We start from the raw sequence: 16,231 nt of genomic DNA, 5'->3' as shown, positions 1-16,231 counted from the left end.
TGCTAGTTTTGAGGTATTTTAGACATGTATTTGAGTAATGTTGGGCAGATTTGGAGCAATTTTGAACAATTTGAAGTCGTTCTAGGACACATTTTGGACAGTTTTAAGTCGTCTATTTGGTTTGAAACGGCTCTAATGAAAGAACCCCTGATGAGTTTTAAATGAAGGACCTTTTCTTCTCATCTCCAGGTTACCTTCAGGTTCTAACTGCTGTCCGTGTGGAAGCTCTGACACCTCGACAGCTCAAACTGCAGAAGAAACCAAACGCCAGCAGAAACCAATGCTCAGACGCTCAGTGGAAGGACGGAAAAGATCCAGTCGAGCTCCAGCACTCAGAGAAAGATAAACGATTCTGCATTTAAACAACAGAGTAATATTCAAAATAACAAACTTTATTGGTGCACATTAGTTAAATTCTTTACAGAAATATAGCAGCGTTTTTTACATCAGCGTGTAAATTGTGTTTTTCTCTGGAAGTTTCACACTGTGAGGTTAGAGGAGGATCTTTGAGACAAAGAAATGAGGTCCCTAAATGACGGTTCAGCGGTGACGTTCATGACAGCGGACCCGGAGTGCAGTAGAGCTGATAAACGGTTCTGCTCAGAGCCGGACCCACGTTCCTGAAAAAACAAAACATAGAATCTTCATCACACAAACAACTCCATCAGGCAGATTTACAGCTGAACAGGAATTAATAATAGTCATGCTATGAAGCCACAGTTCTACCTTCATTTTAGGAATATTTTCAGAGCTACAGGCCCTTCAAGTACAGACTTAAAATATGTCCAAAATGAGTTCAACAAAAAAATGTCAAAAAATGACTAAAATGAACAATTATTGACCCATGAAAAGGGAAAAAAGTACAAAATATTCAAGCCAGACTGGTATTATGTCTCCATAAAGTTGCTGTATGTATATAAATGGATGGATCCATATTTCTACTAAAATCCAGTCTTTGGTCCACATTTCTCCAACTGTTGAGGCTCTAACATCAGTAGAATCTGATGTGTGGAAAGTTTGACCAGACAAGGTTCCAGTTTCAGATCCCAAAATGTCTCATAATTGTCCAAAATGATTTGAAACGTGTCCAACATGCCTTAATGTTCTGTAGAAATCATTCTAAAACGTTCCAAATTAAACCAAAAAATGGCTAAAAATGATTCAAATCTGCCCAAAATGACTCAACATTGTCCAAATTAACAATAATTAATAGTTATTGGCCATTTTTAATTGACTTTTTCCATCATTTATGAGCCTCATCACTTCATCACTACAACAGATTACATTTAAGTTCTGCTAAAAACTGATAAATCTGGACCCACCTCTATGTCCTTCAAGGACCTGTAACTGAAAATATCCACAGTATGAAGGTAAAAGTTTGCTTCATTAAAGAAAGTTACTGCAGATAAAGAACCAGCTGATTCTGAGGAGGTCAGATTTGGTTGATGTTTTATGAAGTGAGTTGTTGTTTGGACTTTTTACCAACCAGAAGAATGTTAACAAACCTTTTGAGCTTCCCGTATCGGATGGTTGACAGCAGCTTCTCTTTCTCTGCTTCACTTGTGCATCGATCGTAGGCCGACATGAGACTGAAAACAAGAGAGCAGACAGAGGTTTAATAAATAAATGATCTCTTCTCCACTGTTGTGTAGTTGTGGTCCAGATCTAACCAGTAAAATTACAATGAGGCCCATTAGTTAGAATCCAACAGTCTCCAACCTGCTGTGATGGATGTGACGTCCATTTATTGTCACTATATGCACAAACTTACAAGTCTGTTGTTGTTTCAATCATTTGTTTCCTTCCTTCAGCCGTTTTTTGTCTCAGTTTTGTTGCTTCGCATCTCTTTCGGACGATTTTCTCTTTGGCTGAGTCTCATTTTGTGTCTTGGTTTTGTTGTTCCAATTTTTTTTGCTATTTTGTGGTCATCGGAGCACAAAAACTGGTGTTCATATGAGTTGGTATTCTATGTGCAGAGTTACCAGCTGCTTCCATGTTGGAATTTAAAGCCTGTAGTATCTAAACTGTACAAAAAAAAGAGTTATTTTTACGGTAAAATTCCAACAGCTGTGGTCGCCAGAACACTAAAATTAAAACACTAAAACTGTTTCTACATTTAAGGTAAAGAAACATATTGATATTGTTGATTTTACAGTTAAAAAACTGCTTCATTCCTATTTTACAGTAAAAAAAATTTTAACCCTTAAAAACTTGAAAATTGACAAAGTTTGCATATATTATAGATATTACACAAATATTTCTATCATCAGCACAACAGTTGGTGTTTTTAACATTTAATATGTGTATTTTTAGCAAAAACTGGTTCGAGCTGTCAAGTATGAAAGTATAGGTCCTTTATTAACACAAAAATAATTTAATTTGACTGGTACAAACTGTTTTTTTTACATGAAATTAATGCAAAATCGCCATGTTACGCGTTATAAATATTACAGCATGTTTACATTATCAGCACAACTGTGAAAAGTGGGATTTTTTTAAGAAACACACATATTTGTATGTAAATAATAAAAACTAATAATTTAAAAATATACAAAAAATATATATAATCTGTAAAATTCAAATATCTAAAAATTTTTAATGTGTATTTATTTAGATATAAATAATAAAACTAATGATTGAAAAAGTAAAAAAAAGTCAAATATAGAAATAATGATCATATATATGTATTTAGATAGAAGTAATAAAACTAATCATATATATATATATATATATATATATATATATATATATATATATATATATATATATATATATATATATATATAAAAATTGAAATATAGAAAAAATGGCAAAAATAATATATATTTAGATACAAATAATAAAAAATAATAATACAAAAAATAAAACTGATGCATTTTTGCAACAGTGGGTTTTACAGGGTTAAATAACTGTACAAGAGTTAGGAAATATATTTTTTCAAAAGAAAAAATGTTAAACAAAAAACATTTTTCTCCTGATTAAGTTATTGACGGTGATTCAATGTTACATATATTAACAGCATCAAACAGTTTTAGAGTTTACAGATTTTTACCGTCATGGTTTGACAATTTTTCCACCGTTTTTTTTAAAAATTTTTTTTAACAATGTATCGTTTGAGCGTGACGGTATTTAGTGCTTTGTGCTTTTCATCGCCCAATAAAAGTGACTCAATACCGCCTCCTCCTGGCCGGGCAGACAAGCTGCACAAGGAGCACAGTGCTGCTCTGCGTTCACCTGTCATATCAGCGCAACGGTGTGTTCGCGCATGCGCAGTCAGCTTCCCCATATAAAATCATTTACGTCAAAAAGCAGATCGCTCCGCCGCCATCTTATGCTACTGTGCTATGCTAATGCTATGCTAATGCTCTCCGTAGAACCAGAGAATTGATGCTTCGTGCTCAAGCTAGCTGGCGGGCTAACCGGCAGGGTGAGAGGTTAAAACTATTCTCACGTCTTTGTTTTGAGGAGAAAACGACGGCAGAACAACACCTGAGCTACCGGAGCTTCAGCAACGGAACGGACAGAAAATAGTTTGTGTTTTTCAAAGCGAATGGGACAAAATGAAGGATGTGCTACACTGAACTGGCAACACTGACCAGGCCTGGAATAATGCTGGATATTATGATTTGAGCAGCTTGCCCTGTGCCAGAGCCAAATGAAATTGAATGTTCATCAAACCGGGGAAATGACATTGAACTGCTGCACCTGCTAGCCAGCTAGGATGCTAATCTAGCCTCCCACTTGGACGTCATCTTCAAATAAAGTAAGTCTAAACTCTCTCTCTCGGGATGGCGGTGTTCATGGTGTATTGTTTAAGCTATATGGAGATTATGGGCAAACATCCCGTTGTTTTATGGATTTGAAATGCTTGTTATTAATAGCTGATGTCAACCAGGTAATTGTGTGAATGGCAAGAATTCAGGGGAAAAGGAGCTGCGCATGCGCAGAAGTCTGTTTGTTGTTTTTGGGTGTTGCTTTCAGGTATTCTTTCATTAAAGGTGTATCTGTCCACATCAGCATTTAGTCTAAATATCTAAAAACTGGAATCTTGTCTGGTCATAATTATTCAATATTGTTAATTTGGACAATTTTGAGTAATTTTGGGCAGATTTTGGACATTTTTGGAATCATTTTTAGCCATTTTTTAAAAAAATTTTGAACGTTTTTGAATCACTGTTGCAGAATGTTAAGGCATTTTGGACACGTTTCAAATAATGAAGGATTATTATGAGACATTTTGCAACTTGGAATTGGAACCTTGTCTTGTCATCCTTGCAACAATCAGATTCGACTGATGTTAGAGCCTGAAAAGTTGGTGAAATGTTGACCAAAGACTGGATTTTAGTAGAAATATGGATCCATCCATTACACACTTAGAGGAACTTTATGGGGCCATGATACCAACTTTAACAAAAAAAGTTTGCACTTTTCCATTTTAGTGGACAAAAATTATTAATTATTGTTAATTTAGACAATATTGAGTATTTTTTAGACAATTTTGTCTAAATTTGAACAATTTGAACAGTTTTCAGTCATTTTGAACAACTTCAAGTCATTCTAGGACCCATTTTGGACATTTTTGAATAATTTCTGGACAATTTTAAGCAATTTTTGGTTTAATTTTAAACGTTTTTGAATCATTTCTGCAGAATGTTAAGGTATTTTGGACATATTTCAAGTCATTGACAATTACGAGATATTTTGAGGACCTGAAACTGGAACCTTGTATTGTCATCCTTGCTACACATCAGAATCTATTGATGTTAGAGCCTCAAAAGTTGGAGAAATGTTGACCAAAGTCTGTAATTTAGTAGAAGTATGGATCCATCCATTTATAGACACTTAGAGGAACTTTCTGCAGACACAGTAGCACTGAAGTGTGAAAGATTTGCATTTTTTTCCATTTTCAAGTACCAACAATAATTTTTCAGCTTTTTTTTTTACTCATTCTGGATAATTTTTGAGTAATTTTACATAATTTTGTACAGATTTTTGGATAAGTTTAATTTTTTGACAAATATTGAGTCATTTTGCACATTTCTTTGCATTTTCTTCCATTTTCAAGGACCGATAATTCAAAATGTGTCCTCTTCTGGATCCATTCAGTTTTTCTGATGTATTCTGTTCTGTCTGTGTTCTCACCACATTTTATGTCTGTGGGACTTTTGTTTCTGGAGGTACTGAGGCATTAAAATGGATAGTCAAATTTCAGCCAGAACATTTTGACATGACTGATGATAAGAGTGAAAGCCAAACCAAGCTGCCCGTAATAAAGAACACCTGATGAGAGTTACCTGTGTGGAGTGCTGTAGTGCTCCAGGATCGCCGCTGCTTTGTCTCCAGACAAACCGCTGATCTGCATCAACTGTCTGGCAAACACCTCCCTCACCGTCTGACACTGAGGAGATCCAAACGAACACAGTGTTGATTTTAGAAAGTGTCTGGTGATGTTTTCGTTCAGACTTGTGTGTCCACAAACCTTGTTTTTTAATGCGCCGTGGTTGAACTCTGCAAAAGAGATGAGAGAGCTGGAGGGGATTCCTCTCTCCTCCTCATCAGCGCTCACATCCCCCTCCAGCTCTCTGGACCGACACGTCAGGGTCCGGTTCTGAAGGACCAAACGTTGTCATTTAAGGTTATTAAAATCTGGACAATCAGCTGATTCTATATCTACAGTAACTTTATTTAATCAAAGCAAGGTTCTATCTTCATACTATGAATATTTTCAGAGTTTCAGGTCCTTGAAGTCCATAGAGGTGGGTCCAGATTTATCACTGATGAAGTGATGAGGTTCAGAAATGATGAAAAAGTCCATTAAAAAGTGATACATTTGGACCCACCTCTGTTTTTTCAGAGAGTGTTTGTACCTGGTAGAGTTTGTTCAGGAACCGTGTCATGACGGTGAGATAAGCTGCCGATTCTCTTACATCCTGAACTCTCTTCACAAAGAAGCCATCGATCACCTAACAAAGACCAACAATGAGTACACAAAGACACACACTAAATCACATCATCAGCTGGTTATTAATTCTTCTATTGATTCTATAGAGGAATGAAAGAGTGTTATACATAATTTTTTAAGCGTTTTAATCTCTAATATGTAAAATATTGGGATAAAATTACACCATAAATGACTCTGTAGTATCTCAGCCCCAATATTTAAATGTTTGATTAATTAGTAACACAAATTGTTATCTTATTTTTAACATAAAACAGTTTAACAAAGCAATTCTAGTTTTAAATATGCTGAAAAAGAAAATGATGACTTGCATAAATATGAGTAATAAAGATTCAAATGACAGATTTTTTTAGTAAAACTCTCAACCTGCAGTAAAAGTACAGGTATCAGCAGATTTTTAAATTGAAAAATAGCCAAAAAAGGAGAACCAGTGGAGCAGAGACACAATATTATAACTAGAAAGGAAGGAATCAATATATTTATTGATCAGGCAGAAGAAGAAAGTCATATCAGTAAACGTGTCATAGATCAGCTGTAGTACCTGGTTCTTCCACCAGGTGGAGCCTCTCACTGTTGTCAATGTAACCTGAAAAATCACTTCTCTTTATAGTTGGTGCAATATTAGTTTCAGAAACGTGTGTTTTCTTTTAGCAATTAACTGATATTTTACAGATTTTCCCTGTTTTGTTAAATTACGGATGATATCTAGTAAAATTGCAGAAAAAAACTGTAAAAGAAACAGACCAAAACTGTAAATAACGTCCACATCAGAAGTCTGTACTTCTATAAATAGTAATTTGTTGTAAAGTTAAACTGTTTTACTGTATTTAAATCATCTAAATTAGAAAAAACTCTACAGATATTTGTTGTTTTATTGTCAGTTTTTTGAAAATGACAACTTGTTCAGACACTTTTTTGCTGGATTTTGTTAGTTTTGTTGTTTTACTGATGACAGAATGCCGTCATTTTAACAGACTGATGAAGCTGAAATGTTAGATTTTTCATATTTCATTTTCAAAAACGTTGCTACACGGCCTCTTCCAAAATGTTAAAGCTTCCTGCTACCCTGCAAACACTGTTCAGGAATAGTTAGAGGAACACGACCAAGAGTTCAAGGTGTCGACTCAGATTATAATCCGCTGGAACGTTTACGGTTCATGGAAGCCTCCCGGCTGTACTAAGGGATCTGCTGCTTACTGCGTGAAACTACAAGATCTCGACCAATCAGAGAGGAGCTTTTTGTGTATTATACAGGTTGTGGCTGGTTGGTGGATGTTAGTTTTTGCATGTTGATATCAGTATGATGACATGAGCTCCTGGTGTGGTACCTGAGTGTTGATGATGGCCTGCTGCAGTGTAGCTTCAGGTAAACTCAGGTGAGAAGCAGCCGTCCCGCATTCCTCCACTAAATAAATTGGCCGGCGAAGTCCACAGCGCTTCAGTCGGAACTGATGGAGGGAAGACGGAGAAAAGATCAGTTTTCATTTTCAAACCTGTCAGCTTCAAGTGATAATTACCAATCGAACAGCTTCAGCAGATGTTTGAGCAGCTTCCACATCTGCAGCAACATTTCCAGACACCTGTATACAGATGTTCTCCTTTAAATGATTCATGCTATGTCAGGTCATCCTGTTTAGTAATAATAATAGTAGTAGTAGTTTAAGCAGCACTCTGACCTTCTGCTCTCTGAAGCGTCCGTCGATGATGCTCCCACACAGGTCGTCCATCCTCTTCCTCTCTATTATATAATCCAGGACCAGTTCTCTGCCAGCAGGGAGTCGCAGCTGACCTGTATACCACAGATGTCACATCAGGCAGTAGTTTTGAGTTCTTTTGTTCAGACATAAGGTGAATAGATGGATGCTGATTACCTTGACAGTTTCGGTGAAATCTCTCTCCTTCCTCTGAAGCGTCTCACTGACAGCGTGACATGTCAGCCAGCAGATTTTGACAGCCGGCATTAGCAGCATGCCCAGTAGAGCGGCCAGAATCACCGGGCCGACCACGCCCACGCCGTAATGGCATGTCGTGGTGAGCCCAACGGACCCGACCATCCCACCAGGCATGCTGCAACCCCCGCCGTCCTATTTCCTCTGGAGTGGAGTGTCCCTGGTGTAGGAGAGCATGAAGCCCCTCTCATCCTTGTTCATGGCCCTCTCAGCACGCCTCGCTGTCAGTGAGACGCTTCTGAAGAAGGTGAGAGCTTTCACTGAAACTGTCAAGGTAATCAACATCTATCTATTCACCTTATGTCTGAACAAAAGAACCCAAAACTACTGCATCTATAAGAAGACATGATGAACGTTTTTGAGCTAGCACATCATGTAGATCAACTGAACAGTGGAGTCATTCACGCTGTCTGAGTGCTTTTCTTGTTTACAAATGCATTATTTATTTCCAACGGGGAGCGGATGAAACGGAAGCGTCCCATGTTTTGTTCTCAGTCTGGTGTCTCCTGCCTCTGCAGTCGGTCCATCGGTAATAAGCTCTGCTGAAAATGCTAATTAAGTTTGTTTTAGTGGCTAAACTTCTGGCTTTTGCAGGTCGAAACATTTGGAACATGCTTTTGTGAGAATATCGGCTTGTTTACGAATAAAGTACACCACGTTGTCGGCAACTTGGCGAACTTTTTTAGGGCCTTTTGTTGGCTTTATTAGATAGGTCAGTAGAGGCAGACAGGAAAGTAGGGAGAAGAATAGGTGTGAATAAACGGTGGATTTGGTGCCGGAGAGTTGAATTTTTTAAGTTTGATTCTTACACATGCTGGATGTTTGTGCAGGTTTCTCTCAGACTCTTTGTCTAGTTTGCATTGTTGTGTGCGTTTACCTGGAACGGGTGTGACTTTTTCCCGAGCCACCCACAGGAAGTCACCAACATTGAGCTTCCTGACGTCAAAGTTGACTCCGTTTCTCTGCAGTTCTTTGACCAGCTCCTGCTTACGGTGGTGGCTGCCGCTGCAACAAGCCGACATGACGTGAAACAAACAGACAATAAACATGTTTAATTGCAGTGCAGTTATGTGATTCATACAGATAGAGGGTCTTAAACTGCCTGAAATCCAATAAAGTAGAGTTATTAAGGTCCTAAATTAATCTGTCTTACCCAGTGGTCTCAATAAAGTCCACACAGAGTATAATTTCGTAGGTTCCAGGTAGCAGACATCCTCCACTCGGATTTCTGCTGGTTGCCTGTGAATTTTGAGGTTTTTCTGATGAACACAAAGCGTCCACGTCGCTGCTCGTCTGGCCAACAGCTCTGACTGTCGGACTAAGAGGAGAACAGGGTCAGTTTGATCTGAAGGGAACAAGAGAAAAACAAGATTAGTTGGAGTCCGCTCACTGTATTCTCTCCTCCTCCTCCTCTCCTTCATCACTAGCAGTCAGGTCGACCACTCCTGGACCCTCCTCTTCCTCCCCTTCATCCCCTCCTGAACAGACTTTAGTTTCTTGTTCTGCTGCCGCCAGACGCTCGGCCAAAGCCAGACCTTCTTCTGTCAGAGAATACCTGAAACACAGAGGATTAAAGAGCTGATTCAGGAGCAGCACTGAGGCAACAATCACCTCAAAGGAACTGCATGTTCACTGGCTAACAACTGCAACGTTGGATTAAATACAGCCTTTCTGTGAATCCCAGTGAATAACCCAAACTCCACCATGACCAATGAGGTCATTCCATATAAAAAACACCACAAATACAAGCAAAACGACCACAAAGATAGAATAAAAATACTTTGCCATGAGAGAGAACTTATTAACTGCCTATAAATTCTCATAAACAGATGTAAAAAGACCACGAAGAGGCACATCACCACCACAAATGGAAAAAACATGACCACAAAGAGACATAAAACAACCACAGTAGTAATACACAGTGTATTTTGCTCTGACAGAACTTCTCAACAGCCTAAAAGTTCCTATAAATGCATGATGTGCAGCAAAAACATCAGATCCTACTCACCCTCATGGTTCTACAGGCAAAAAGGCAACATTCCAATTAATAGTAATTAAAAAAAAATAAACATAAGCACATTTTGTATCTTTGTTGTGTCGTACCTTGCAGGAGTGTGAGTCTTAATGAGCAGGTTTTTCTGGATCAGAGTGCTGACTGAAGACCAGGCTGTGTATTTACTGCCCAGATCAGGCTGCTGACACACAAAATATAGAAATAAATCTGAATTTATGTAGAAGACGACCAGGTTTAGTCCATCTCAAATCATCAGAGGCTTCTGCTTAATCATCTGTAATCCTTTTATCATAAATTAAAGGATAGGTCAAGATAATCTTTGTAACTTTCCATGTTTGATGCTTTGAAAAATTCTAGTAAATCCAAGATAGTAGAGCAGAAACTGTTCTAAATATCTGCTGATCTGAGAAGGAGTGTTGAAGCAGAGGTTAATGTAAAACTCACCACAGCAAAAGATTTATCACAGAGAGGCTGAGCTTCAGTTTGTAGTTCGAGCTTAAACATAAAACCTTTACTGCCCGGGATCTAAAGAGAGATGACAACAAGGATACCCAGAGATTTAGAGATGTGGGAGTAAAAAAATATATTTAAAAAATCACCACACAGAAACACGAAAATAAACAATTCAACCACAAACACAGAAAACCACCATAAAATTGCAAAGAAAATTAACTTGAGGGGGAATAAAACCAGCACAAAATGACTAAAGAATCAACCACAAAGAGGCAGAAAATGATTACATATTGCCACAAAACAACCACATAATGACACAAAAAACAGACAAAATGACCAGAGAAACACCTCGGCTAACCTGTGACTGTCGGTACAGAGTGAGCAGGACAGCGTATCCTCCAGACCTCCTCTGAGGAACATACTCCCTCTTCTTCTTCTTCTTCTTCTTCTTCCCTTCTGATGTTTCTCTGGCCTTCCCTCCATCACCTGCTGTGTTCTTCTACAAAAAAACAAGAATATAACCACATTTAAATGACCAAAACCTACATTATACCTCATAAATAAGCTTCTACATTCAGAATATTCACTATTTAAGTCAAAAATAAGTCAATACAAACAGCAATATTGTGTGAAATAACAGTTTGTTATTTTTTTATATTTTTTTCACCTTTGTATATATTGTAAATAAAGCTGCTGTAACAATGTAAATTTCCCCTGGAGTGGGGAGAAATAAAGAACTTTATCTTTATCTTATCTTTATCTTATCTTTTTGTTAAAAACTATATAAAATGTTGAGAAATTACTTCTGGCTGGTTAAAGTTGCTTTGATGAAACCTCTAAACTCTCTTCTGTGTGTCAAAAATATGTATTTAAAATTTTATGAAGTGAGCACTTGTGTAAAATGTGTCTTGGTCTGCAGATATATGGTGTTATTCATTAATAATCTTTATTTATAGAGCAAAATCCAAGTTACAAAATGCTTAACAGGGCAGCAAAATAAAACTAAATTATCAGAAGTGGATTTAAAAGTAGAAGTTAAAATGGCTGAAATGAATTGAGATATTTCCAAAATGATTTGAAATTTGTCCCAAATGAGGGAAAAAAAATGTCAATAAATTACTAAAAAGATAATTATTGACCTTTGAAAATGGAAAAAAGTAGAAAATATTCAAGCAAGGATGGTATTATGTCCCCAGAAAGTTCCTGTAAGTGTCTATAAATGGATGGATCCATATTTGTACTAAAATCCAGTCTTTGGTCCACATTTCACCAACTGTTGAGGCTCTAACATCAGTAGAATCTGATGGGTTAAAGTCTGACAAGTTCCAGGTCCCAAAATATCATAATTAAGAATAAGATTCAAACTCAGGTGTCATCAGGAAATGCCCTCTGATAAAAGTCTGTTTTAAGGAGAAACTTGACTAACTAACTTAACTAACTTTAACTAGACTCAGCTGTCCCGTTTACCTTCCTGGACGGAGCCATGCTGTTGTTGTCTGTTCTGCCTGCAGGAGGCGCTGCTTCAGGGACCGAGTGGATCTGAGCGTCTGCACCTGAAACGGAACAAAACTTGGAGGCTCAATCTGTAGAAAACCAACCAAACATGAACAAACTTCCCCCTGGACAACTTCAGAATCAGCTGATTATTTAGCTGCAGTAATTTTAGGAGGCTCTTCATCAAACAAACCAGATTTTGTGTCTATTTTTATTTCACACGGTTGTGGTGAAACAATACAAACAATTTCTCTTTTAGCATATTATCATCCTTTATGTAATTTTTTTTCTGTCGCTATACCAGTAATCTGGGCACTTTCTGCTGCATTTACAGAAACATTTTACCCCTTAACTTGTCTGTTTTCAGGTTCTCTGTAATATCTTTTTAGTTTTTGTGTCATGTTGTGCGTTGTAACTATGGCAACCGCTCCATAAAACCTCACTTCATCTGTTGCTCACCGTTCTCTCGATAGTGCCGCTGCAGCTTTTCATCCAGTATTTTACAGATGCCGTCTCCAAAGTTCTGCAGGATCTTTGCCTCTTTGGCGTTTCGCAGTGGCAGCGGATATTTATTCAAAGAGTTGATGGCCTGCAAAAAGACAGAAACACACAAATAAAGGTAAATAATCAGCTTTTCTGGCGACTTCTTACATATTTTTCCTTTTCTGATTGTATTTTAAAAACAAAGACAAATTTTAACTATTTTCTACAGTTTTGAGTCATTTTGTCAATGTTGGAGTCTTTTTAAACAAATTTAAAGTCATTTTAGACGAGCTTCAAAAAGTTCTGGATCATTTTTGAGTCAGTTTGGATGATTTTTCACTAATCTTCGTAAATTTTGGAGTCATTTTGGCAGTTTTGCATCTACTCCAGGTGTCACAGTCTACAGACTAAATCTGATTTTGTTAATTTTCTGCATAACCAACTGGGCATCAGTATTATGGGATGTATCGTAGTTTGAACAGTAAAACTGCAGCAGTTTAATGTCTATGACATAGAGTCATAGAAACTAGTGTTTCTGTCCTGTAGAAATTTTAATTTTAGGACTAATTTTCAACATTTTTGAATCATTTTTGCGGAATTTTAAGGCATTTTGGACACGGATGTGTTTCTGTTTTCTGACAATTCCCCAGAGAAAACTTTAGACAGTGCATTGTGGGTAAACTTTCCAGGCTCATATCAGCATGTGTGATAGGTGGTTGGTCAGAACAAGTTCTAGACAATGAAAGGAGCATTTTTACACACAGAAGATACCAGAATCATCTAATAGACATGATTCACTTTCTCTGGTTTTGAGTCACTTTAGAGACGTTTTTGTCTTTTTAGACCAGAATTGGGTCATTTTGGACACATTTAGTTGAGGGAAAACTTCTAATAATTTTCCAATATGTTTATTTTCTTGAAGACTCCTCTTCACTTGAGTCATTTTAAAGAACTTTTTGATAATTTCGGACACATTTTTAATCGGGCTGTCAAAATTAATGCATATTAATCCATCATCATGATTAATCTGATAAAAAGTTAACGCAGTGTAACTAGTGGCACCTGGTGGTACTCGGCTGTCTGCCTCTGATTGGGGCAGGCAATGATAAAATTAAGTAGGCAGGTGCTGATGATTGTCTGTGCGAGGCCAGAGAGACGCGAGGCGTCACCGGTGATTTGTGGTAAGATGCCCGTTAGTTTATCTTATAGAGGTAGTTTCTCTACAAACCTTTAGATGTGCCTTTTCTAATGGTGTTTTTGAATGTTGCAGTGGGACCACACAGTTTTATGAGGTGAGGGAATTCCTACTGCGTGCTTTTAAAGGATGTTTATTAAAAGGTGTTTTTATTCTGCTTTGGATATGTTTATTTTTCATTTAATCAAATTGCATTTTTATTGTTTGTGCTTTACAGTGACGGTCCATCTTAGTTGCACTGTCTCTTGCTGTCCTTTTTTGGGTTTTGTTTGTAGGTCTTATTAATTTGAGTTCATCCACTCAGCCTTGCAGGACCCATGGATGAACAGACCTGGGTGCATCATGTGACAGCGGACTAACTCTATTTTAATTGTTTTGGTTTGTGTTATTCACTTCCCTATTTAGAGCCGCTGCAAGTAATAATCAGCCTTGATCTCGGTAACTTTGAGACCAGATGCAAGTGTGAATTGAATGTAGTGCTGTTTGATATGCAGTGGTATTTTCAGAGTGAAGTGATTTTTATTTTTTACCTTAGGTTCATCGGGCTCATGTGTAATCAGTCTCAATGGTATCGATTAGACCCTGTTCAGATAAATGGGATTGTGACTTTATGATCTTTTGTACTGTCAACAATAAATATTAATATTAATCATCTATATTCCCTGTTGTCCGTTTCGTTCAACGTTTGATCAGTGGTGTCAGGTTTAACACGAATTAACGCATCTGCAACGCTTTTGGACAGTTTGTCCAAGTAGACTTACCGTCGCGCATGCGCAAATGGGCAGTTTATGCGGTAGTGGCAGAACCAAGCGACTCCAAATGGAAGATGGTAAACGGTAGGGCCCTGCTGATTAAACTGGCCGATTATAGCCCTCTTCAAAAATAACTATAGTCGGCCGGAGTTTGGCCAATTAAACGCCGATATATTCTTAGTTTCTCATAAAACAGTAAATGCTGTTGAATGGTGTCTTTGCGCCGTTTGTCCAACATGGAGCTCTGACTCCATTCAGTCCTCACCGCTGTCTTCTCAGGAGTTGGCTACAGCCGGGCTACATTACCGGAGTTAGCTACAGCCGGGCTACATTACCGGAGTTAGCTACAGCCGGGCTACATTACCGGAGTTAGCTACAGCCGGGCTACATTACGGGAGTTGGCTACAGCCGGGCTACATTACGGGAGTTGGCTACAGCCGGGCTACGTTACGGGAGTTGGCTACAGCCGGGCTACATTACGGGAGTTGGCTACAGCCGGGCTACATTACCGGAGTTGGCTACAGCCGGGCTACATTACCGGAGTTGGCTACATTACGGGAGTTGGCTACATTACGGGAGTTGGCTACATTACGGGAGTTGGCTACATTACGGGAGTTGGCTACAGCCGGGCTACATTACGGGAGTTGGCTACAGCCGGGCTACATTACGGGAGTTGGCTACAGACGGGCTACATTACGGGAGTTGGCTGAACCGACAGGTAAGTTTATAACGATGTGAAATAATGACTCATGTCACCCGTTTCAGTTAAACTCTATTTGCTGTCATGACGAGGGACGTTGCTTTCCATTTGCGTTGCTAAAGTTCTGCTAACCTAGCTTAACTTACTCCCTGTCTGTTAATGTTAGCAATAGTATGCCAACCTTGTATAGCGTTAGCTCATAAACTGTATAGTGCGTTAGCTATGATACAGCTTTTTTGTCATGTTAGACAATTTTTTGTAATTTTGGACAAACTTTTAGTCAGCTTGTCACTTTGGAGGAATTTTGTGTCTTTTTAGACAAGAATTGGTTCATTTTGGACATATTTGGCTGAGGGAAAACATTTTCCAATATCTACATTTTTGAAGACTCCTCTTCACTTGAATCATTTCAGTGAAGTTTTTGATCGTTTTGGACACAGTACAGTCTAAACGCTAAATCTGGTGGGGTTTTTTTTGTTTTGTTTTTTTTTTTTATTCAGGACCAGTTTTTCTTTAATCAACTTTGAGCACCAGTATTAGAAACTCCTGCCCGTAACGCCGATGTAAACAGCCTCAAACAGAATCTGTAGATCCATTTTGACCTCAGTGTCATCAGAGCTGCTTCCCACCACAGTTAACCGAGCATTAAGTACCTTCTGGTAGGTGTACTGGGTCTTCAGTCCTTTCTCCTTCGCCTCGTCCCGGAGCTCGGTGAGCCACCGGAGGAACAGTGGGTTCGGGCAGGCGGGCAGGGCTCGTTTCCGACCCAGCCGAACCGGCTCCGACGTAGGCATCCCTCTGTGTGTGTGTGTGTGACCGGGGAGAGATGACAGGCAGGCTGAGGGAATAACAGCAGCTTCACCGCGACGTGATGAGAACTTTAGCCAACGGGAGCTAATTAGCAGTTAGCTCTGTGTGAAAGTTTTATTAAACAAGACGCTAAGGTTGGAATCAACAAACGGCGTTAACAGGCAGTTCTATCAGAGAAAAAAAAATGGATTTTTCAGTGTGTGGTAATAAATGCGACTCACCTTCCACCTGGTTATTAGCAGCAACTGCCGCCTTCCGTTTAAAGACACGGAGCACTTCCTTGTTTACATCAGTGACGTGATGCGCAGAAGAATGCGCCGAAATACAAACAGCGACACCCAGCGGCCACATGAGCTACTACAGGCATCAACTGTACGGCAACACCTGGACACTGGATTTAGTTTGTTGTAATATGTTCAATA

The 16,231-nt window shown here is 38.5% G+C and overlaps 1 protein-coding gene and 1 long non-coding RNA gene across 6 annotated transcripts; one reads left to right on the top strand and one right to left on the bottom strand.

Moving 5' to 3' along the window:
• Nucleotides 1-376: 376 nt before the first annotated feature.
• On the bottom strand, nucleotides 377-16,104 carry mus81 (MUS81 structure-specific endonuclease subunit). Of its 4 annotated transcripts, none has more exons than XM_023293678.3 (17): nucleotides 16,031-16,104; nucleotides 15,653-15,797; nucleotides 12,329-12,458; nucleotides 11,843-11,928; nucleotides 10,734-10,874; nucleotides 10,367-10,447; nucleotides 10,012-10,103; nucleotides 9,299-9,463; nucleotides 9,062-9,226; nucleotides 8,786-8,913; nucleotides 7,636-7,748; nucleotides 7,288-7,407; nucleotides 5,868-5,963; nucleotides 5,480-5,608; nucleotides 5,295-5,398; nucleotides 1,506-1,589; nucleotides 377-620 (listed from the first exon to the last, which is right to left on the bottom strand). In XM_023293678.3, exons 2-17 carry the CDS (start codon nucleotides 15,791-15,793, stop codon nucleotides 554-556), a joined length of 1,842 nt encoding a protein of 613 aa, XP_023149446.2. In that variant the 5' UTR covers nucleotides 15,794-15,797; nucleotides 16,031-16,104; the 3' UTR covers nucleotides 377-553. The 4 variants fall into 4 exon arrangements, with proteins under 4 accessions (XP_023149446.2, XP_023149445.2, XP_035796602.2 ...); XM_023293677.3 differs by having other exon boundaries at nucleotides 15,653-15,910; nucleotides 16,031-16,092; XM_035940709.2 differs by having other exon boundaries at nucleotides 15,653-15,837; nucleotides 16,031-16,062.
• LOC129348147 (uncharacterized) lies at nucleotides 2,854-14,205 on the top strand. 2 transcript variants are annotated; one of them, XR_008600618.1, is made up of 2 exons: nucleotides 2,854-3,763; nucleotides 11,887-14,205. It is a non-coding gene; the product is annotated as an uncharacterized LOC129348147 (long non-coding RNA). The 2 variants fall into 2 exon arrangements; XR_008600619.1 differs by having other exon boundaries at nucleotides 11,824-14,205.
• Nucleotides 16,105-16,231: the final 127 nt, after the last annotated feature.

The sequence above is a fragment of the Amphiprion ocellaris genome, chromosome 23 (assembly GCF_022539595.1).
Source record: "Amphiprion ocellaris isolate individual 3 ecotype Okinawa chromosome 23, ASM2253959v1, whole genome shotgun sequence".
NCBI classification, from domain to species: domain Eukaryota; kingdom Metazoa; phylum Chordata; class Actinopteri; family Pomacentridae; genus Amphiprion; species Amphiprion ocellaris.
Note: the sequence above shows the minus strand (reverse complement) of the source record. Positions and strands in the feature narration are given on the sequence as shown.